Source organism: Polyodon spathula, chromosome 13, assembly GCF_017654505.1.
Source record: "Polyodon spathula isolate WHYD16114869_AA chromosome 13, ASM1765450v1, whole genome shotgun sequence".
Classification (NCBI taxonomy): domain Eukaryota; kingdom Metazoa; phylum Chordata; class Actinopteri; order Acipenseriformes; family Polyodontidae; genus Polyodon; species Polyodon spathula.
In genome coordinates, this window is record NC_054546.1 from 15,680,389 (window position 1) to 15,703,520 (window position 23,132).

Here is a 23,132-nt window from a genome sequence, read left to right on the forward strand (position 1 = left end):
ACTGCAGCTAATTTATTTCGCAAGATAAAACACCTGTTCTATTATCAGTACTATAATCAGGGCAATGGATTGGTTAACTATGTTTACCAGAGCCTTAGCAATTTGTCTTTTAAATATTTTTATTTTAGTGTGTTTTTCTTTTTGTTTGGTTTTTTTTCGGGGGGGGGGGGGGGGGTCACAATTAAAGCATGATATTTAACTATGAGTTAATAATCAATTATATTTACTGAATCTGGAAATTTGAGTATAATCTAACAATTTAGCCGTTTTTTACAATTTGTTAGGAGTATTAACTGAATCACAATAAGTAGGCCATCATAGAGCTGATGGTTTGTTTTTTTTGTTTTTTTTTTTTGCTATAAAAATTGTATTCCAGAGGCTGTAAGTGTTAAAGATCTTCTGCTATTCATTTTGCCAGCTCATCCTGTTTAAAGGGCAATTTACTCCCCTGTCATTGGATGCTTAAGGTGTGGGTGGAGCTTGTCCCTGAATTCTGCAGTTTCCAGGAAAGTTAAGCTATGACTTGCTTCGGTATGTATGGCACTGTATATATATATATATATCTTAGATATAGTATTATATATGATATATATATATATATATATATAATTAATATATATATACGATATAATATATATATACGGAATAGTATTAACTATTACCTTATCATAGTTAAGATACAGTACTTTCTATTGCAGACAGTTACCATTGTTTTATTTTTTACATTTATCATATCATTTTTTATTCAACTGAATATTGACGTTTTTTTTACAATACCAGTTAAATGTTCTACTATTATTTTTTTATACAAAAAATATTACCCTTGGTTCTTTATTAACTATTTGTTTAGTAACCTTGAAACCAGCTTGCTATTTTCTCTTTCTGAAAGCTGAATAGGTATACTGTCTGCATTAGCAGAAGTTTGTGAAGCAGCGCTACATTATAATATATTTAGGGGAATACCTGTGTCATATTTTCACTACAAACTTTAAAATATATATATGATATGTTAGACTCTGATACTTTATACTTGTGTTTTGCAATATGGAACGCGTGTTTTTTCTTGATTCCAGAACTTCAACTGGGAAAATTCCACTCATTGTTTTAATTTAGGCTACAGTATCCTGTTTTTTTTTTTTTTTGCAAAGATAGGATATGTATCCCCAGTTAGAGAACATGTTCCTGTAATTGGCTCATGTATAGTAGCAGGTTGGAAACATTCTTTGTGTTCCACATTGTAAAATTCCTTTCTGGTTAATATTGTATCCTGGAGATAAGCACAAGTATGCTGTCTGTCTATATACAGTACGGCAAAGTTATCAATAGGGAGCTAGGTCATAGTGGCCATATGTTGCGCTGCACATGGCTACAGTGTCTGCTTACTGAAGTGAAATGGAGACATGGTATCATGGTTACAGTTCTGGCAGAATTATACTACCTGCTGATTGATGGGATGCTGTTGCTTTGCAGTCTCTACCCATTTCCACACTCTGCCTATAGCTTATTTTTTAATCAGCTGACTGTCTCACAAAAGAGTATTTTTGAACTGTCATAACTGCATTTTTTTTTTTTTTTTTTTTTTAAACTTGGTGGCCCAAGTTTTTTTTTTTTTTTTACACATTTGATGTATGCATACACAAGATCTATGCACTTTAGCCTGATTGAAACCCCCAACCTGACTCCAGCTTGAAAATGGTTTACATCCAGGATATGAATTTTAGAATCAATGAGATAGGTAGATTGAATTTGTTTAGAGTAGTGCATAGGGGAAAATATTTTTCTAGTAGAAATTTTTAGCATTTTTTTTCATATACATTTGAACTCCAGCATCCTAATATTTTATTTTGTAATTGAAAATTAGCGATAGCATAGGCTTAAAGGACTACAAATGTTTGTGTATGAAGGAATATTGGCATGACTAGTGGTGAACAGACCGAGGCTGAAAGCGATATGGGTATCGATATAACCCGTACACCGATACTCACAGTCCTATTGCTCTATTATATACTGCCTACAAAAGTTAAGCAGTTGTAGAAGGTACAAGTCCAGCTACATTTGTTTTTTTGACTAACCTTCTACAGCAGATAAAATGTGCCTTCTGATTGACTGGAAGATTCTCAGCAGTCTCTAATATATGAAACAGAATTGTCATGTTTTCATGCTAGTAGTTGTGATGGATGGTGTTCACCTTTGTAACTGTCCTTTGTGCTAAAACTGCTTGTAGCACATGTAAACTAACTAAACAGCAAGTGAAGAGTGCACACATGGTAATTGTAAACTATGGAACAATGTTGTAAAAACAGTAACCCAGGAATTCACAAGTGAATGAACGTGATCAGGTGTAAATTCAACACAATCTTGTGGTGTTTATTTTTGGCCGAATGGCTTGCCAAGCACACTGTTGCATAATCCTGAGAAGAGGTTTAATCTTGTCAACCTTCTCCCCACCCCTCAAAAAAAAAAAAAAAAAAAACTTAAAATAATGCATGTACATTTTGGGCTGTGATCCAGCCTATCCAGGACTTGCATTTTGGCAGATTGACCATTAAGTGCTGCAGTAACTCTAAGTTTATAATGTAAATTAACTGGCTGGCTGCCCAAAGATGATGTGCAGAGTACCAAGTTTGAGATGCAAATTGAAAATGCAAAGTCTAATTGTACTGTATCTGTGGTAGAGAGAACTGTGGGTACCGTTGTGAAGTATGCAGTATGCTTACAGTTCAGTATTCACTTTACAACTTGCTGTATTAAATTGCTGTTATATTTAAGAACAGAGGAAGTGTATGTGTCCACAACAGGGTTTTATTTTTGATTTAATCTGAATTCCCAGAATACTATTGAAGATTGTAGTATTCCTATTTTTAGAAATACTGTTTTGACATACTTTAACTGAACCATACTGGAGACTGCAGCTTTAAATAGGAAATAGGACTGCAGCTATCAAATATTACAGTACTTGATTGAATTCTAGCTCTCCTTAATATGAACATGTACCATAGGGCTGTATTGTTTTAGTAATGCCATATCAACGTGTTTTTTAGGTTGCCTTTGTCTTCATTGATCTTACCTGAAAGTATCAGTATTCATTCTTACAAAAATGATCAGCTTACACCACTGGTGCTAGTATTCATTTATTGTAAAGCAGGTATTTTCATTAAATAATGGCATATGTTAGATAAAACTGAATGTGTTCAAGAATTATTTGCAAACATTTATTTTGAAAAGATAATCAATACCCTAAATTCATATAACCTTTGTTATTTTAAAAAGCTTCATATTTTTCCTGCCATATTGAGGTTGTGGCTCGTTTGTTGGTTTCTGCATGATGGAGAAAGCTCACTTTGATATTGTTTTTGCATTGGTTATGCAAGAAAGATTAACAATTTCACTGCCACATTGTTTTAACCACTGGCCATATCAATGGAATAGACCACATGCTTCAAGGTAGACTCTGTCAGTCACTTATGAATACACCGTGTAACAATTATTTTTTTTGGTTCCTGGGTAGTAAGTGTTATTTCCTAATTGCTTATGCCTCAAAAGTATAGAAAATGGATATTTCCCACAAACTTTGCTTTTGTGACCAGGACAGTGATATTTTGAAATTTACCTATTTCCAATGGGAAAACGGGCGAATGTGTCTTTTCGTTCACATAAAGTCAGAAAAAAACAACATATGAATCATAATTAATATGTATTTATACTAAAGTAATACAAAAATGACTACAAAAGATTTAGAAGTGAGTATTTGGGATTTACGATTATACTGTAAATCACTTTCACGAATCAGTCCCCAAATGTAGTCTCCCATAATGTTCTCGTTATACTGTCCTTGGTAGTGGCGTTCAAAGTCCAGTATATCCTGGTGGAAGCGCTCGCCTTGCTCCTCCGAGTACGCTCCCGTGTTCTCCTTGAATTTATCACGATGAACATCAAGGATATGGACTTTGAGGGACATCCTACAGCCCATTGTGCCCAGTCTCAACCAGCTCCACATAGTTTTCGGCCTTGTGATTGCCCAGGAAGCCCCGAACCACTGCGACAAAGCTGTTCCAAGCCGCTTTCTCCTTACTAGTGAGCTTCTTGGGGAATTCATTGCACTCCAGGATCTTCTTTATCTGTGGTCCGACGAAGACACCGGCTTTGACCTTTGCCTCAGACAGCTTAGGGAAGAAGTCTTGAAGGTACTTGAAGGCTGCCGACTCCTTTTCTAGAGCTCTGACAAATTGTAAATAGGTAAAATAGGTACATTTCAAAATATCACTGTCCTGGTCACAAAAGCAAAGTTTGTGGGAATAATAGCCATTTTCTATACTTTTGAGGCATAAGCAATTAGGAAATAACACTTACTACCCAGGAACAAAAATTGTGTTACATAGTGATATTGGTGTTGCCCCATAAAAATAATTTCTGTAGTTTTAGCCTTTGTATTTCAGAAACCATTAACTATGCATAGTTCTTATCCTTCTTCCAGTTTACACCCCAAGCTGGACTGTAAACAACATCTAGATAGTCAGACACAAAGAAAACCTACAGTGCAAGAGGCTTAGTGTTGTGGCAAGTTAAATGGGTTAAACTGAATAGAAAATCTGAAAAACGAATCTAGCATGCCAGCAGCAGTGAGGCTTACATTTTGAGGATACAATACACAAAAGTAAAAATTTACCTTTTTTAATTTCTTTAAAAAAAAAAAGCGTTGATGCTTTTCCTAATAAAGATGTGTTTGATTCCAACTTTGAGTGTTTATAGTATTTAAATTGCATAGTGTTGCAGTGTATAATTGAAACACTGTTTCCATATTAGTATATTTCATCTTAAACCTGTGTGAAAACACTATTTATTTACACAGCTGTTACCAGAGATATCTACAGTGCCATTACTGTTTATAGCTCAAAGTGTATTTGTATTGTATTATTTATTTGTTACAGAAACTAATACAGAATCTTTTAAAGGGTGGTTCAACATTTCCAAGAACTTGCAAACAGATTTATTTATTTATTTATTTATTTTGCTATATAAAACGAGGAGTTAAATACCTGGTAAGATAATATTAAAATAATAAATGTGAGAGAGGAAAAAAAACAACTGTGAACAGAACTGAGCAAAGTAAACAGTTATAACTTTTAGGCAATAGCAGTTCTGGATTTGTCAAAATCCCATGTGTGGTATCCCATGCATAGTACAATTCAATTACAAAATAACATTTAAAAAAATAAAAAATAAATTTATAGTACTCCTTGAGTCCCATCTTTTGATTTTTTTTTTTTTTTTTTTTTGTTAATAAAGTTGTTTTTTGTTTACCAACATTATCAACATTTTTACATATTGTGAAAAATTTAATGTAGAGAACCCCACAACCACACATCGTATGTTGAAAAATAATGTTGCTAAGTAAGCTCAACATATTAAACGTTTTGTTAAAGAAACATACAGTAATTACATTTACAGTTAATCTACATGAATGCTGAGATATCTTGCATAGAGTAACATTTTCATATTCAGTGGTCCTGAGCGAATATTGTTCTCCTAATCTGTATTGCATTCTTTCAAGTCCAACGACAGACTGACTGGGCGAATACTACTGTTCAAAATTATGCCGGAGCTTGATCTAAGGAAATTAATTATCTGATATCAGCTATTAAATATTGGTTTAAACCTACTCTCTTTCCAAAGATTGTACTTGTTATAAAAATAGAGAACACTATAAATGTTATGTGTTTTTTTTTTTGTCATAACTGCAATGCTCTGACCGTTCATGATCTACACTCTATGTATATTTTTTTAAATATAAAAATGATACAATGATGGCCTTGACTCTGTATGAAAAGGGCAGGGGTAGCCATTTTAGCCCTGTTGTGATTTTATACAGCTCCATACAGTAGTTGGAGGTGCTGTGTTAGAACTGGAAGCTGAAATGGGAAAGGAAAAGCTCAGCATAAAAATGTAACATTTATACAAAGTGGGCAGATTTTTTTATTTAAACGTAATGCTGAACAATGTACAAGCTCAGAAACTGAATAACACTTGAGTGCTCAGCCAGTTTCATTACAATAGCTGATGTGCAAACAATGTGCATTGCCAGTGGATTTGAAATGCTGGTGCCAACTATCTCTTTTAGCTGCTTGACAAATTGTTTACTGCCATGATACAGTATTCATTCATCTCATCTACAAGTTGGTGCAGTTTTAACCCCCCTGTGCTGTTGCTGTGTATAGTGTCATTCAGTAGGATAGTACAGCATGTTGTATGTAATTGTAAATCATTTAGTTTCTTGAGTATATAAACTCTAAAAAAAACAATTTGCGTACTGTAGTCTTGCTAGTTGACAAGAAAGCACAATATAGAAATATGGATTTAAGCTTTGGAATTGATTCTTGGAATCTTGACCTATACACAGAAAGCACTGGAATTGTCAGTTGTAGCTTTCTTTTTTATTTTTAATTGGCAATTATTATTTTCTTCCTGCCTTTAAAGGCAGTGACACAAATACAGCTAATTAATAAGTTAATTATGTTTGTGGGTAGTTGCAGGACACAATGTTTTTAACATTTACTGGATTAGATGTTTTTGTGAAAGTTTGTAATTCGGTTTCAATCTGACACCTAGATTTTTAATTTTCATAGTTTTATATAAAGACATACAACCATACGATCAATTGAACCAAAGTCCTTCTGCTGTAGTTCTTGCTTCACGTTGCTACTCGGCCCTTGATCACTTGAACTGTCTGTGACTGCAGGACCTTCACTCTCTGGGCATTGAACTGTGTGGGGAGGAGAAGGAAGTTTCCCAACACTGTTCTGTTTGATACAGTAAACCCCACATCTGTGGGGTGGTGGGTGGGAGTAGCACATCTACCAACTTATTTTGCAAGAGCACTTTGTGCTTAAACTCTGCTCCAGTTCTTAGTTGGTTCCCAATATCCCTCAAGTCTACACTAGTAATACAACATAACACAATGTTATATACAAGGTCAAAGGTAACACTCGCCTAGGAATCAGGGTGCAATCATATGTAAATAAGAACAATAGCTATATTGATGTTAGAATTCAGAATTACTACCGTCCTTAACAGGTTGAGGCATTTTTACTACCATGTATTAGCATTTTATTTGTATGTGATTTAATTTAACACAAGGAAGTGTGCTTGAAATTAAATACAAAATAGCAATTTCAAGTTTTTCTACCCATTCTTAGTTCTGGTTTATACAGATCATTTTCAGTCCTAACCAGTGGACTGTATGTGGGGGTTAAAGGTATACAGGGAACTGAGAATGCCGAGAATGCATTTGTGTATTTCCCCAAAGTCCACCAATCTATATCTGAAATCCAAGTAACTTGCTGATATACGTCTTTTTTTTTTTTTTTTCTTCTTTTACAGGACCGGAATCGGCCCTATGATGGTTTTAACTTGCACTCTTTGGAGAATTCCTTAATGGATATTATAAGGACTGATCACGACAAAGGTAAACACTACCCTCCCAGTGGTGCACCAATGACTATCGCTGATATAATGTGGAGGAATCATTTTGCAGGTTAGGAATATTCATACATCCATACATACATGCTTTTTTTTGGCTTAGTTTAAAAAAAAAAAAAAAAAAAAAACAAAAAGTCAGTGACCTTTTGGATGCTCTAGATTTGCTTTAAGTAAAAACTGCATTTCATGCACTGTTCTTTTTTTCAATTATTTGAAACCAGTGTGACATAACATTGCCCTTACCTGCAAAATCGTGCATGTACTGTTCATTTAAGCAAAAACAAACAAACAAAAAAAAAAAAAGACCTTTGCAGCTGCTGCTTTTTTAAAGGTTATACTTGCAGCACTGCATATTGGAATGCTGGGCCTTGGAATAAATCACAGCTTGCTTTTGAGTTTTGTTTAATATTTGCTATTTGTCATTTGTATATTCTCATTGAGATGAAGATAAAGGGATGTCTACTCACTTAATCTAAGCAAAAGGCTGATTGAAGAGGCTGGCAACTGATGCTGACATTGCAAAACAAGGTTATTTATGGAAATATATGTGCTTTGTACTTTAAAAGTATTTTAACCTTTCTCCATTAAAAAAATAAACAAAAAAAAAAACCCTTCAAAGTAACAACGGGCCCTATTGACAGAGAATTAACTCACCAAGGTTGATTCAATGAATGCCTTTTAAAGTCTTTTTATGGATTTATAATATTTAATATGCATGTTAATTTTCTAGACTGTTGATGTAGAAACCAGTCTCATACATAAATCATCAAACATATTAAAAAAAAAAAAAAAAAAAAAAAAACATTCTTTAAGAGCCTATCATGCAGCTGTTTGGATCAAATAAGTACATCCCCTTGTCTCAGTAGAATATTTAGTGTAATATCTCAATATATTGCAGTCTTTAGCTGTCATTGAAAGTACAGTGTGTATGTACAGGAAATAGGGAGATAAGGTGGGCCCTTATGCACTTATCATGTCTGTATGCCCAGACAACCTTGTCACCTCAGACTTTTTCATGTGAAGTGTAGTTTAAGTGTTTTAATAGTTAGAAAATTGCAAATCAGTGCTGTGCTACTGTATTGCACATCTCAAGTGTACCTGCACTAGAATATCCTTTTAATATCCAGCATAGAGTTGAATTATGAATATGTTCTCACTGTTAAACAGCATTGCACTTACACCTTATAGTATGTCTATTATGCAATATTAAAAAATAATGATAATCTAAACAATTTCATGTATTGAGCAGGATCTACATACAGTGCTGTGAAAAAGTATTTGCCTCCTGTCTGATTTTCTGCTTGAAATCTTAAATACAAAATGGCATTTCAATGTTGTCATACAAACAGTATGTGACCTTGGTAAACTTCCATTCCCTATAATTGTAGTAGGGTTTGTTTAGTTTGAAAACATTCTGTATTATGAAACACAAACCACAAGACACAAAGGTAATTCATGATAAAGTCTGAAAACTAGTTTGAAATTTAGTTTTGTTCTTGACTTTGAGTGCTAGGCTCTAGGGGCCAGTGTTCTAAATGTTTTTCGTAAATTGATTTATATAGACTAGGATGTTATTTATACTTTTAGATTTCCTTATATAAGTTGTATAGGTCACATACCATGGATGAAAACATCTGTGTTCAGTTTAGATTTACCAGATCCCCCTTTGCTACTGTTAGGGTTAACATTATTCTACAGCTTTATAAACAGTACTAAACTGTTCTTCTGGTTTCCAGTATTTAGTTATAGCACTGTACAGTAGTATGCAGGAGGCTGACATGTGAAGCAGAGCCACTGTACTGATTAGAGTGTACATGCCTGCTCACTGTTCTTGACAGTGGGGAATTCAATTCAATGAAAAAGGTAAAAAATAAATAAATAAATAATAAGGTAGTGGTACATCAGAATTTTTTTTGTACCATTAAAATCTGCATCCAAGTGTTTTATAGTACAATACTTTTTTCATGCACAGCTTTAAGATATTCCATTATCATAGCCTTTAATTATATAATCTCAGTGCCAAGAAAGTTTGTGAATCCCTTAGGACTTTCACATCTTTAAAATGTTATTACATCTTAATCTAAGTCCAAATAATTGATAAAGATAACCTGATTAAACAAATGAGACACTTTTTCCCCAAATTTTACAGTAAGCAAAATATATTTAAAACTGTGTATATTCCAGAAATTGAATTGAATATTGTCACTGAATGACTAATTATAATCCTGTTAACTGTGAAACATAAGCAGGGTGCTGTTATGCTGTTATGAATGCTGTGCCAAGCTATCCAGAGGGTAAAACTTGAACTTAATTCAGAGACCAATATTAAAAGGAGGAATTTTTTTATCGTTATTTTATGTGATGAGCTCCTTTGAGTCCACAACACACTTTGTATTGGACATGTTTACCTGCAAATCAAGTGTTTATTGCAGGTCAATAAAGGGCTGCTATATTGCAGTTTACCTTTCTGAGATGTTTCAAGTTAATTCTGTGTAAAGGTGAACTGGGTAGGAAAAAGCTTCAAATATTTACAACTGTTGTCATGAAGTTTATATTTCTATTTTATGTTCCTCCTTCCTCTTTTTGTCCCTTGTGCTATAAGGTGATAGGCCACACTTTATTTCCCTTTTATGTAATTGCTTGCAGCATTGTATAAATCTGATAAGCTATGGCCCAACTGACAGTATTGGAATACTTTGCAAGTCACAGGGTCATGCCTAACTTGTAAAGTAAATCCTCTTCAGTTTAGTCTGGTTCGTTAAAGTGACTTTTAATAAAAGGAACGATTCTTGCAGATTAACTCTTGACCGCACATCAATCCAGTTGAAATGGAATGGTATTCTGTGTTGTGGTGGGGTGATGAACTAGCCGTTTCTTTTATTTGATGCACTGAAACTCACAAGTCAGTCAGCTGAGATCACGTGGAGAATTCCACTTTTGTCTGGTAACCCTTCCCAATCCTTGGCCAGTGGGATTCCAGCTGGAAAAGCACAAACAAAAGGCAGCACAGTTCAGTAGAAGGCACAGCACTTAAGAAATGAGTCTTTGTCTTATTTTCTGCCTTTTATCTATAGTTTTGAAATCTTCCCCACTTGCGCAACAGAGGCTGACATTTGCATACGAGTCGTAAGAGGTTGTTTATTTTAATAGTGCCCCTTTTTGTTGAGTGGAAGGAGGCATTGTTGTCTGCTGCAATAGTGCTGATAAAACTCTGGTGAACACCAGTTTTATGTTTAATCTACTTTCTTCAATATGGGAGTGTCGTCAGGTGCAAGTGGTGTGGTGGAATAAAGTGAATGTCCAAACAGTAAATCTCTCAAAAATGGTCCATGTTTATTATAACAAACAGAAACGACTCCGTGCCTCTACGAGCATTGGTATTGGGCGGTACACAGCCGGCTTGCAAACCCAAAAATAATAACAATAATAATCCAATGGACTAGGTCTGTCCTGCATCCTCCGTGCATGAAAGGGTGTTTGCTCAGTTCCAGGGGACCATGGTGCAAGTGAACGTGGTGCTGTGCAGGGAAGTGCTCTGGTGTGACTGCTGGCTCTGTAGAGACAGCTTTGGTGTGCTCAGTCTCAGTCCTCCTCTGCAACACAGAAGCAACAAACAATACAGGCTCCAGGCGTCGGTTTACATTTGTCAGCACAAGGCGGCATACTGACGTAGCTGCTTCCCCTTTGTAGCCACAAACTCTTCCCTGCAATCAACCTGTCGCTATGGTTTCTCCAATAGAGGCCTGTCCCACAGCTGATTGCAATGGAGTCGTTCCTGGTACGTGCAACTACGCGTTCCCCATAATGTGGTCACATTCAGGTTTCCACCTACCGTCAAGGCAGCCCATCTAGGAGGCAGCATACCACCATACTTACACAGCGCCCTTTCTGGTCGGGAGGGATATTTACAACATTGATCCTTTCTCTCTTTATCATAGGGAGAAAAAGAAAAAAAAGGGGACTAATATCTCTCAACTGTCTGGTCATTGTCTGCACTCCATTCTGCGCTCCTCGGCTCAGGTTTTCTTTAGGTCACCAGTATCGCGGGTTCAAGGGCTTTTAGACAGCACAGCTACAGGTTTTGGTGTGCATTGCTGGGTTATCTTTCTTAATTGACTGTTCTATTGTTTTTGGCTCTGGAAAGTGCTTTGTAAGGTGCTGTATAAATGAAATGTTTTTGTGAGTTCCCAACATCATATTAGCTTTTTGTGGCCACAAGTGTCTCCTTCTCACAATATACTGTAGCTCGTTTAGAGCATAGGGTAGGTTTTTATGTCGACACCATACTGAAGTTCATATTGTGAACTTTTTTTTTTAAAACATTTCTTTTTTGCTTTTTACTCCATTCTTCAACTTGAATAATCCCGAAACATGCATACATATACAGATATTGCAGGGGTTCAAAATGGCATTTAACTTAAGTATCTGTAAGTAAAGTGATGTCCCCTTAGAGACATGTGGAAGTGAATCATTCGTTATTCAGTCTATTAGTATCTACTTAGAAAATTAATTTAGAAAGCCACTAAGAATCACTACAATTGGTCATATGAACAAACCTATTTAAACTCCTAATGCTTTGTCTTCACCAAACAGTACAGCAAATGGTATTAATTATGTTTTGGAATGGGAGGCCTCGGCTGTACTGCAAATTTTGTTTATAGCAGGTGTTTGGGGCAGAAACTTCCCTTGTGTCTGAAACTGAGAGACTGTATTGAAAGTAGCAGGTGGGACAGGAGAACACAAATAATACTACAAAATAAAATCCCGAAGCTGAGCGATAGTAAACAGTTGTATGCTTGTTCAGTTTTTTAATCTTGGGTAGCTTTATTATTCTTAAGCATTTCCTTTTCAACCAAGCACTACAAGAGTCGCTGAAAATTGTGTGTCTGTATTCCTCTTGGCTGTTAAATTCCAGAATTTGAAGTTTCAAGGTAAAGTTTTTAGTATCCTTTTCTGGAGAGCTTGCATACCATCAAATATTGTTGATCTTACAGCAACAGCTTTTATTACAGTAATAAAAAGAATTGGTCAGAACTCCAAGCAATGACACAGCAAGATAAATGGCTTGCTGGCTCTTTTTGTCATCTCTTTTAATTTTATGCGGGTCAGTCTGCATTCTCGCATCACAACCCCTAGTGTACTGTGTGTGCAGCAAGGCTGGCTTGTACCACCCTCTTTTACCAGTGTGTCTGAGCTTCAAGTCTAGGCTATGTAGAACACCTGTGTGTGTCACGCTTGATTTACAGTTATACATAGAGTTATACATAGGCTTTGGTGAGCTACCTTTCGTGATACTGATTTCTTTTAAGTCTGGAAGGTATGTGTCCTCTCGCCTTTTTTTTATGTGTAGTAACAGCCAGTGAACCGCCTTTTTTTTTTTTTTGTTGATATGAAAATGTCATCAATTCACGCTGCCACCTTTCCCAGGCAATAGCTGATTAGGGCATCTTAAAAATAGCAGCCAAGGGCAGGTGATGAAATGTCACACAGCCAGACAGCTCCCTGCAGTGTGGCTGCATTCAAATAAAATTAGCAGTGCTGTTTTAACAAACAAAACTGAACCATATTTCATTTTCTACCCAGAGAATAAAGGGAGGGGGGCTCCAACAAGCAAGCAGATACCTGCAGAGAAAGAGGGCAGTCATCCCCTAGAATATTCTGCATACTGTACAACTTTTCTATGTGCCACAGTCTTAGGTATACACCACCTATACAAGTGCCCATCCAATTGTGAAGAATTGTGATGTTCCGAACATTCTTTAGTATTTATTGAGCATCTCTGAATCCAGTATATGTAAGTTCTGGCTTACTGGGCTAATGAAGGCTATCTTGGGGACTATCCGATTCAAAGAAGTGACTTTGCTTGTGCATTTTTTACAGTGCTTGCTGTGAATGTAGACCAGAGAACATCTTTTTGTGCCATGATTCATGCTTGTTGGTGACAAATTGCTACTGTAAATACCATTGACACTAAAATTTCAAAGGCCAAAATGAATACCAGCTGTGCGTTTGGTTTCTATCGCCAGAGGAGAACTGAAGCTAAGCAAAAAAAAAAAAAGTGAAATAGCTTGAATATCCACTGAATACATTTAAAACAAAAGGCTAAGGTTGCCTAGTTCCTGTACTCCATTTTCAATTTCTTGTTGAACATACTGTTCATATCAACTAACCATTTGTACTCTAGCTATCTACAGAATTGTTATGAAATGTAACATGGACATACCTTTGCACCCCTTCTTGTGCCTTTCTGAGTCTGTCATTGAGACCTACTTTATGCAGGAGTTCTGGCTTTGATAGATTGGGCTGATGGAGAGTATATCCTACACTTAAAACGTGTTGTAATTTTTTCCAGACATTCTACAGTTATAAGTGTAGTTACTGCAAAAAGGTTCCTGTGGGGGATGTGACATAATAATTACCAACATACTTTTTGTTTTCCTTTTCCTTTCTTATTTCACTGATGTTTAGTTCAGTAGTTGCACACTCCCCTGTAATGTGAACACAGCTGGTGTACCTCTATGTGGCAGTTTACAAGAGAAGTGTGGTGGATTTCTAAATATAGTACATATTATTGAGTTGAATTACAGTAGGCCGTTTGCAATGCAATGTCACTCAGTTGGCCAATTACAATACTTATTTCATCAACATACCTTCTAAATGGTATTTCAAGTGCATTAAATATAAGTATATAATATATATATATATATATATATATATATATATATATATATATATATATATATATATATATATATATATATATATATATATATTATATATATATATATATATATATATATATATATATATATATATATATATATATATATATATATATATATATATGTTATATATATATATATTATACCCATATATATACATATATATATATATATATATAATATATACATATATATATATATAATATATATATATATATATGTATATATATATATATATAATATAGATAGATAGATAGATAGATAGATAGATAGATAGATAGATGTAGTATAGTGCCTTGCAAAAGTATTCAGACCCCTGACCAATTCTCTCATATTGCTGAATTACAAATGGTACATTGAAATTTCGTTCTGTTCGATATTTTATTTTAAAACACAAACTCAAAATCAATTTTTGTAAGGTGACATTGGTTTTATGTTGGGAAATATTTTTAAGAAAAATAAAAAACTGAAATATCTTGCTTGCATAAGTATTCAACCCCCACACATTAATATTTGGTAGTCACATTTCGCTGCAATAACAGCTTTAAGTCTTTTGGGGTAAGTATGTACCAGCTTTGCACACAATGTCGGAGTGATTTTGGCCCATTCTTCTTGGCAGATTTGCTCCAGGTTGTTCAGGTTGGTTGGATGACGCTTGTGGACCGCAATTTTCAAATAGTGCCACAGATTCTCAATGGTATTGAGATCAGGACTTTTACTGAGCCACTGTAGGACATTCATCTTTGTGTTCTTGAGCAACTCCAATGTTGCTTTGGCCTTGTGCTTGGGTTCATTGTCCTGCTGAAAGGTGAATTTCCTCCCAAGCTTCAGTTTTTTAGCAGACTGAAGCAGATTCTCTTGCAGTACTTTCCTGTATTTTGATCCAACCATTCTTCCTTCAATTGTAACAAGATGCCCAGTCCCTGCTGATGAGAAGCATCCCCACAGCATGATGCTGCCACCACCATACTTCACCGTAGGGATGGTGTGTCTTGAGGCATGGGCAGTGTTAGTTTGCGCCAAACATAGTGCTTTGAGTTTTGGCCAAAAAGCTCTATCTTGGTCTCATCTGACCATAAAACCTTTTCCCACATCGCAGCTGGGTCACTCTCATGCTTTCTGGCAAACTCCAGACGTGCTTTCAGATAGTACTTTTTGAGTAACGGCTTCTTTCTTGCCACCCTCCCTTACAGGCCAGTGTTATGCAGAGCTCTTGATATGGTTGACTGGTGCACCATTACTCCACTCCCAGCCACTGAACTCTGTAGCTCCTTCAAAGTGATTGTTGGCCTCTCTGTGGCTTCTCTCACAAGTCTCCTTCTTGTTTGAGCGCTGAGTTTTGAGGGACAGCCTTTTCTTGGCAGAGCCTGGGTGGTGTGATGCAGCTTCAACTTCCTGATTATTGAGCCAACTGTGCTCACTGGGATATCCATACACTTGGATATTATTTTGTACCCTTTCCCTAATCTATGCATTTGTATTACTTTATCTTTAACTTCTGTAGAATGCTCTTTGGTCTTCATTTTCCTTCAGATTCACAGCCTTACCAATGATCCTTCAACAGTGGGGTTTTTATCCAGAAAATGTCACAGCAACTTTAATGGTTCACAGGTGGAGGCCAATGGTAATTGTGTCCTCGTTAGGGCAATTTCTTTCATCGGTGCAAACTGGGAGCTTCCACAGCACAGGGGTTGAATACTTATGCAAGCAAGATATTTCAGTTTTTTATTTTTCTTAAAAATATTTCCCAACATAAAACCAATGTCACCTTACAATAATTGATTCTGAGTTTCAGTATTTAAAAATAAAATATCAAACAGAACGAAATTTCAATGTACCATTTGTAATTCAGTAATATGAGAGAATTGGTCAGGGGTCTGAATACTTTTGCAAGGCACTGTGTGTGTGTGTGTGTGTGTGTGTGTGTGTATATATATATATATATATATATATATATATATATATATATATATATATATATACTGTGATAATTATAGGATTTATTACGTAATTTTTAGAATTAATTTCTAAAACCAGGAATATGAGAAATAAAGTACATATCAGACCGGCAGGTTTTGAGATGGCTTGGAAGCTTTTAGCATGCCTTATGTTTTTAATATCTTCATCACCATTCCTTGAATTGTGATCAAACCAAACACAGTGGTGCTAGATGTTTGTTGGCGAAAAACAGTTTTCATAAAATACACAGCAGCTTACTGCTTTGTTGGAGAATTTGCTTCAAACCCCTTCAACCTATTACACATTTTTCATTTCTCTCATGCAAAGTGACTTTTAGCACGTTTTGAGAGGTGTCTATTGTATTTCTCTATTGCTTCATTTCTAACACTTCCCTCTTCTCATTCTTTACACACCTGACGCCTCAACCCAGTCTCCTCACACAGTATACAGTGAGCCCGTGGGTCCTGCTTTTTCTATCATTTACAGCTGCTAGTTGTACTCTTAAATGACATCCATTGCTGTCATATTTTACTATAGTTTTGGCTTTGTATGTTTAAACCTTCAATGTGTAAAAATAAATATCAAATGAAAACCATATGGGGCATGCTCCTTTAAAAATATGAAGGAAAGAAAGCAGACTGTGAGAGAACCCGATGTTCCAGCCAGCTCCCAGTGCTTAGTTGAACCTGGTTCATTTCCACATTGAGGCTTGTATAAATCATCAGTGTGTCAGACCTTTTAGAGCTCCAATCTTTTGAAGGGTTTAAAGTAAAGAATTTCCTCTTAACCGTCCAGGTAGTGTTTTATAGGAAATTAGTGCATTAAAACTGAAGCCATTAGAGTAAATATTAAGTTTTTATTTTGAATGACTGTAAGGGGTTTTAAATGGTAGGGCTTTCTTCTATCAAGGTCACAAACCTCTTTTTCAGCAGGATTTGTGGTCTGTAACAATCCTAACCTTTTCAAGTCTAAAAAAAAATAAGATTTTAAAAGTACTTCCATTGATGTCTTTTAATATGGCTCAATTTTTAATATTGAAAGCTTTTTAATAACTCTACTTATTTTCCTTTTTTGTATTGTGTTGTGTGCAATGGTTTATCTTGATTTTGCATTTTTAATAATGATATGCAGAATGTTATTGTGGAATGCTACTGTACCTGGTTGAGGATTTGGGCTGTAAAACTTTCCACTGAATCGGGAGAAGGATCTCTTAGTATTTTACAGTGCAAATCTCAAAATAAAATACAATTGGAAGTACTGTAAATTATTTGAAGATTGAATGTGAATTTTAACTTTTGTTATCCAGGTCGCATGGGTCTAAATTTCCATCATCCAGGAACTGATAACATCATGGCACTAAATGGTGAGTATTTGTAAAGCATAGCATCCATGTGTCTAAATGTCACATGCAATAACAACTGACAGGATTTATTAATAATGCACAGGTTAGACAAACAGGAACCTGCCATTTGTATGTTTGAATACGACCGATTTTATTTTATTATGCAAGTGGAACTGATAAAGAGGACCCCTGTACTGTATATCCACTCTCATTTCAGAGTCACCTTCATTTAAACTTGTCTTTTACTCTTTGCATAGGATTGCTTGCCTACCAGCTGTAATTGTGTAAAACATGTTGGAACGCATTATTCAAGATAATGTGCAAAGTCCATGCCTCTCTTGGTTTTCGTTTATGCCAGCCCTGGGAATGTTTACCATCATTAACTTTAGACCCCTTGTTCACTGCCTCCAGCGTATTTCCTTTCTTGGGTTCCATTTGCTGTGTTCTATCAAAGTGAACAAACTTACTGTACACTGTAGCCAGAAGTCTCAGTTGATTTGCATTTTTGTATATTCCTGTTAGTGTAATATTTTATTATAAACCCTTTAGCACAAATGTGAAACTACTATTCTTGGTTTACATGTTGTTATCATATAACATGGAAATATTTGCCATTTAAGCAACAGTATTTTATTACATTTTTTGATATGCCACACCAGTATTTTTCATTCAGTAGATTGACCAGCTACTGTACAAAGTGAGTGTGTGTAGTTTTATGGTTTGGTTTTTCTTTTTCATCACATTAATGTGGAATGATTTAAGAACTCCACCAGTTGAAAGTTGTAAAAATAAATTATTGCGTATTTATTACCCCATAAAGTATAACGTACAGTATACTGCTTATATAAAAGTCCCTGTGCTAAACTAATATTTAATTCCTACATGTTCAATGGGGTACAGTGGGGGAAGAAGCTTAACAAGGGCAGTCTCCTCTTGAATAATACTGCATATCCTACATGATGGTAAAAGAGAAGCACCTCAAAAATATATTGCCAATTTTTTCACCAATGCTTCACTGGGCCTAAATTTAAAACTCAGAATCGCATTCTAAGCTGTTAGTATCTATGCTTTAACAACATTTGTAAAACATTTTATGGTTTGGTTAAGGAAGTGCTGTTTTGCAGCTTTTGCTGACCATATCTCTGTTTTCTTAACTTTTATTACTAAATTCTTCCACACAGATACATGCAACAGTTAGTAAAAAGAGAATCATTTTACTATGTAGCTTTTGTTCCATCCCAGTTATAAGTTAATACCCTTTAAAGGGTCATAAAACTTACAATGCAGAGCTTTGTCTATTCATAGTGTTTCTGAGTTTATTATACAGAACAATAAGTGAACAAAACACCCTTATGCATATCTAGAATAAAACAAGTTAATGTACTTTAAATAAATTATAGGTTAAAATACTGTATCTCTCTGTATATTTGAATTAGAAGGCACAAGTCTGAGATAACGTTGTTTTGTCCAATCAATAGTGAGGACTATAATATGTAAAGCCAGTAACGGTTATGTGGTCTGTGCCATGTTGATGAGTGAAACACAAGAGAAATCTAAGATATCTGGTGCATGTCGCATGTCTCCTTTACCAGTGCTTCAGCATTGGAAAGCAAGAGAGTCAACAGTCTCTGAAAAAGGCTGATGGACAGTATTTGAAAAGGTTTTTAAAAAAAAAAAAAAAAAAAAAAAAAAATTAAAAAACAAAATCAAGATATATGCAGTTTCTAATGTTGCTGTATAATTGAACATAGGGCTGATTTTCGTGGATACCTAATTTTACTTTAGGTAAGGTAGTCGAATATTAGTGCTAATTGGAGAGTGTGAAACTTGTTAATCTTGTCATAGTTGAATACATTGAAGTTGGTTATTGATAATGCAATGGATGTTAGTGCCTTAGCTATTACTATATTTAGTGATTTATTTTTGTTTGTTTAAATTTTTTTTTTTGGCTGCTGTTTGGACCTTCTGTATTGACATTTGTGGCAGTACTGTAGACCATAACCTGGAAACTTCCTGCTTCATGCAGCTTGTGACAGTTGCAACAAGGATGACAAAATATAGCCTCTACTTTTTGTATCAAAGACACCTTCCTGCAATCATCTATTGTCTTGCAGCCAGTTTCACAGACCACGATTTTTAGCACTAAAGTTGAACTACTTTGGTGATAATTTAGGTAAGGTAATCCAAGATTAGAGCTAATTAGGGTCTGTGAAACATAGCCATTAATGTCAAAAGCCAAGGGCCCTAAAAGGCCTCCATTTGACTTTGACACTCTTTTGTGTACTGTGTAAACTATTGCCTCCTTCAGATCCAATTTGGTTATTTGTCTCAAGTAGCCAGTGTCAATGAATGAATGAATAAATAAATAAATTCAGTAGTCTTAAAACAGGTCTAAACAGGACTAGTATTTGTTTCAAAAGTCACTCGCTCCTGCATCTTTTCAGCTTTTCTCGAAGTACTGGTGCATTTAACTTTTTTGTAATGTACTTTTCTATTACTTCATAAAATGCTGGTTGAAGGGAAGCCTTTGTTAAAAGGTTTTACAGAAAACACATGCAAGGCTTTTCAACAGCTGTGAAGGAAACACTGCAGGTTTTTATATTGTATATGTAAAAAAAGCACTACACAGTAATAATGTAAGGCATTGTGTCTATTGTGAAACCCAGATAAGAGCCCATTGCCAGGAAAATGATAAACTGGTCTAATTCGATATCAGTTTTCCAAGTGTTTGATTTAATCTCGGTCTTGCTTATCTGAAAAAAAAAAAAAACACAAAAAAAGGTTTTTGAGAATAATCCTTACCCCACCCACTCCTTTTTTTTTTTTTTTGTAAGCTGTTTGAGTTGTACTGATATACAATTCAACAAGAACACCCAAAAAATACAGTACTTTGGTGCCAGTGGAAAGCATTGGTCTGGCAGTGTTGGAGTCTGTAGTCCTCTGTGTTATCCACATAGTGATGATCGCACAAGTAATGGCAATGCAAGTCTGCCCTGGACTGGAGGGATCACCCTCTTAGGGAGAAGCAATTTAGTCTCCTTGCCAAGAATGCATACATCGAACAGCACAAGTTCTATTTTGACAAACGTCATTCCTTATGTATGATCCTTACTACGAGGACACAAACTAAAAGGATTTTTCCCTCAAGCCTGAGGGAAACATGTCTACTGTGTATTGTCTACTGTTTTAATAATATATCTTTAGACGTGCTAAAAGTACAATGACAGCAATACCCACAGCTTTTGTTTTTTCTGTGTTCACATGCAGCCAGGAGCTATGGACGAAGAAGAGGTAATGTCCTATTTAAAATATTCTGTGTTTTTGCTTGAAGGTTTGCAGGGAACCAGCATCAGTAATTGAGTGCAAAATGTGAAAAATGTGACGTGTGATTTGTTTGCTTCATCCGTTTTCGTCGTTTTGGATTCATCACCGTTTAATATATGTATTGATTTGTTGTTTGTAATCTGAATTTAATCAAATGTGGGGGTATAAAATTGCAGTAGCCTCTCTAACCAATAACTTGTAAGTTTTTTGCTTGATGAAAGTGCATCTTGTTTGTTTAATTTTTTATTATTATTATTATTGTGACTTAATCTGCTATGGATTTCACAGATTCATAGTTCGAACTATGAAAGAGAACTGAAAAACAGCGAACAAATTTTGTTATTTCAAGTGAGGCCTTAAGGAAAAAAGCCCTTTGGAGTTGTCCTTCACGTGACAGATTTTAAATTGTTATGCAGATAGAATCCCTGACTTGTATCTGCAATGTATAAAAGCGGTGTCTCTCTCTTTTGGAAGGCAGTTGTTCAACCTGACCTGAAGGCTGGTGCTAGATGCTTGGTTGGCAGCTGCTTTCATAGCTCAAAAGTTCACCTACTTGTATTTCTTGAACACAAAGTGATTCTGAGAACAGACTTTGCTTCAAGTTTCCATCCCCTAATTTAAAGGAGGTCAGCTATCCCTACATAAGATAAACCACTATGTAAGGTTTTTGTCAACCACCTTATTTATTACTATAACAAGTTCTGAAGCCAACCAAGCATGTCTAGCTCCCTTTATGCACAGTGCTTTGGATGCCTTCTTCATTAGGTTTGCCATTGACAGTATTGAACCGAGTGTGTCGTATTCAAACTCTACATTTGCATTTATTTACACTGAACAAAAATATAAACGCAACATGTAAAGTGTTGGTCCCATGTTTCATGAGCTGAAATGATCCCAGAAATTATCCATATGCACAAAAAAGCTTATTTCTCTCAAATTTTGTGCACAAATGTGTTTACATCCCTATTAGTGAGCATTTCTCCTTTGCCAAGATAATCCATCCACTTGACAGATGTGGCATATCAAGAAGCTGATTAAACAGCATGATCATTACACAGGTGCACCTTGTGCTGAGGACAATAAAAGGCCTCTAAAATGTGCAGTTTGTTACATAACACATTGCCACAGATGTCTCAAGTTTTGAGGGAGCGTGCAATTGGCATGCTGACTGCAGGAATGTCCACCAGAGCTGTTGCCAGAGAATTGAATGTTAATTTCTGTACCATAAGCCGCATCCAACGTCGTTTTAGAGAATTTGGCAGTACGTCCAACCGGCCTCGGAACTGCAGACCACATGTAACCACGCCAGCCCAGGACCTCCACATCCGGTTTCTTCACCTGCGAGTTCGTCTGAGACCAGCCACCTGGACAGCTGATGAAACTGTGTTTGCACAACCAAAGAATTTCTGCACAAACTGTCAGAAACCGTCTCGGAAGCTCATCTGCGTGCTCGTTGTCCTCATCAGGGTCTTGACCTGACTGCAGTTTGCCGTCGTAACTGACTTCGGAGGGCAAATGCTCACCTTCGATGGCCACTGGCATGCTGGAGAAGTGTGCTCTTCACGGATGAATCCCGGTTTCAACTGTACTAGGCAGACGGCAGACAGTGTGTATGGCGTCGTGTGGGCGAGCGGTTTGCTGATGTCAAAGTTGTGAACAGAGTGCCCCATGGTGGCGGTGGGGTAATGGTATGGGCAGGCATAAGCTACATTGTCGTGCTGTTCATCCGCTGCCATCACCTCATGTTTAATGCACGGTATCTGTGACCAACAGATGCATATCTGTATTCCCAGTCATGTGAAATCCATAGATTAGGGCCTAATGAATTTATTTCAATTGACTGATTTCCCTATATGAACTGTAACTCGGTAAAATCTTTGAAATTGTTGCATGTTGAGTTTATCTTTTTGTTCAGTGTAGTTTTGGTCATAGAAGTAAATACATTGTACTTTATCCCCCGCCTCTTGCCCCATGCATTTTGCACAACCCGCTACACAAATCGCATTCTCTATATTCCGTCATGGATTTGTTCTATCTAAACAATTCAATCAATTTGTTTTTATAATGTTGGCTGTCTATATATGAAGCTCTCAAAACACATGCTGCAATTGGGATTTGTTTTTATTTTCAAACAGTGGCTCAGGTGGCTGTGCAACAAGCAAATTTATTCCATAATAAACTTGCAGAACAACAGGGACTTAATCTGTAACTTCTGATTTTTGAGTATTAACTCTGCAGTCTGACCTAACTTTGATTTGACACTCTCTGAAAAGAATTATAACTTCCAATAATCGCAGGATGAAATACAG

At 35.8% G+C, this 23,132-nt stretch overlaps 1 protein-coding gene across 7 annotated transcripts in view; it reads left to right on the plus strand.

The window, feature by feature from the left end:
* Window positions 1-23,132, plus strand: part of LOC121325233 (cytoplasmic polyadenylation element-binding protein 3-like) — a 57,684-nt gene that overhangs the window by 5,066 nt on the left and 29,486 nt on the right. For 4 of the 7 annotated variants that reach the window (XM_041267617.1, XM_041267620.1, XM_041267621.1 and 1 more), the window contains exons 3-5: window positions 7,378-7,531; window positions 17,464-17,520; window positions 20,767-20,790. In XM_041267617.1, the coding sequence (XP_041123551.1) occupies window positions 7,378-7,531; window positions 17,464-17,520; window positions 20,767-20,790 (235 nt within the window). The remainder of the gene's footprint in view (window positions 1-7,377; window positions 7,532-17,463; window positions 17,521-20,766; window positions 20,791-23,132) is intronic. The other 3 variants (XM_041267622.1, XM_041267618.1, XM_041267623.1) reach the window with 3 other exon arrangements.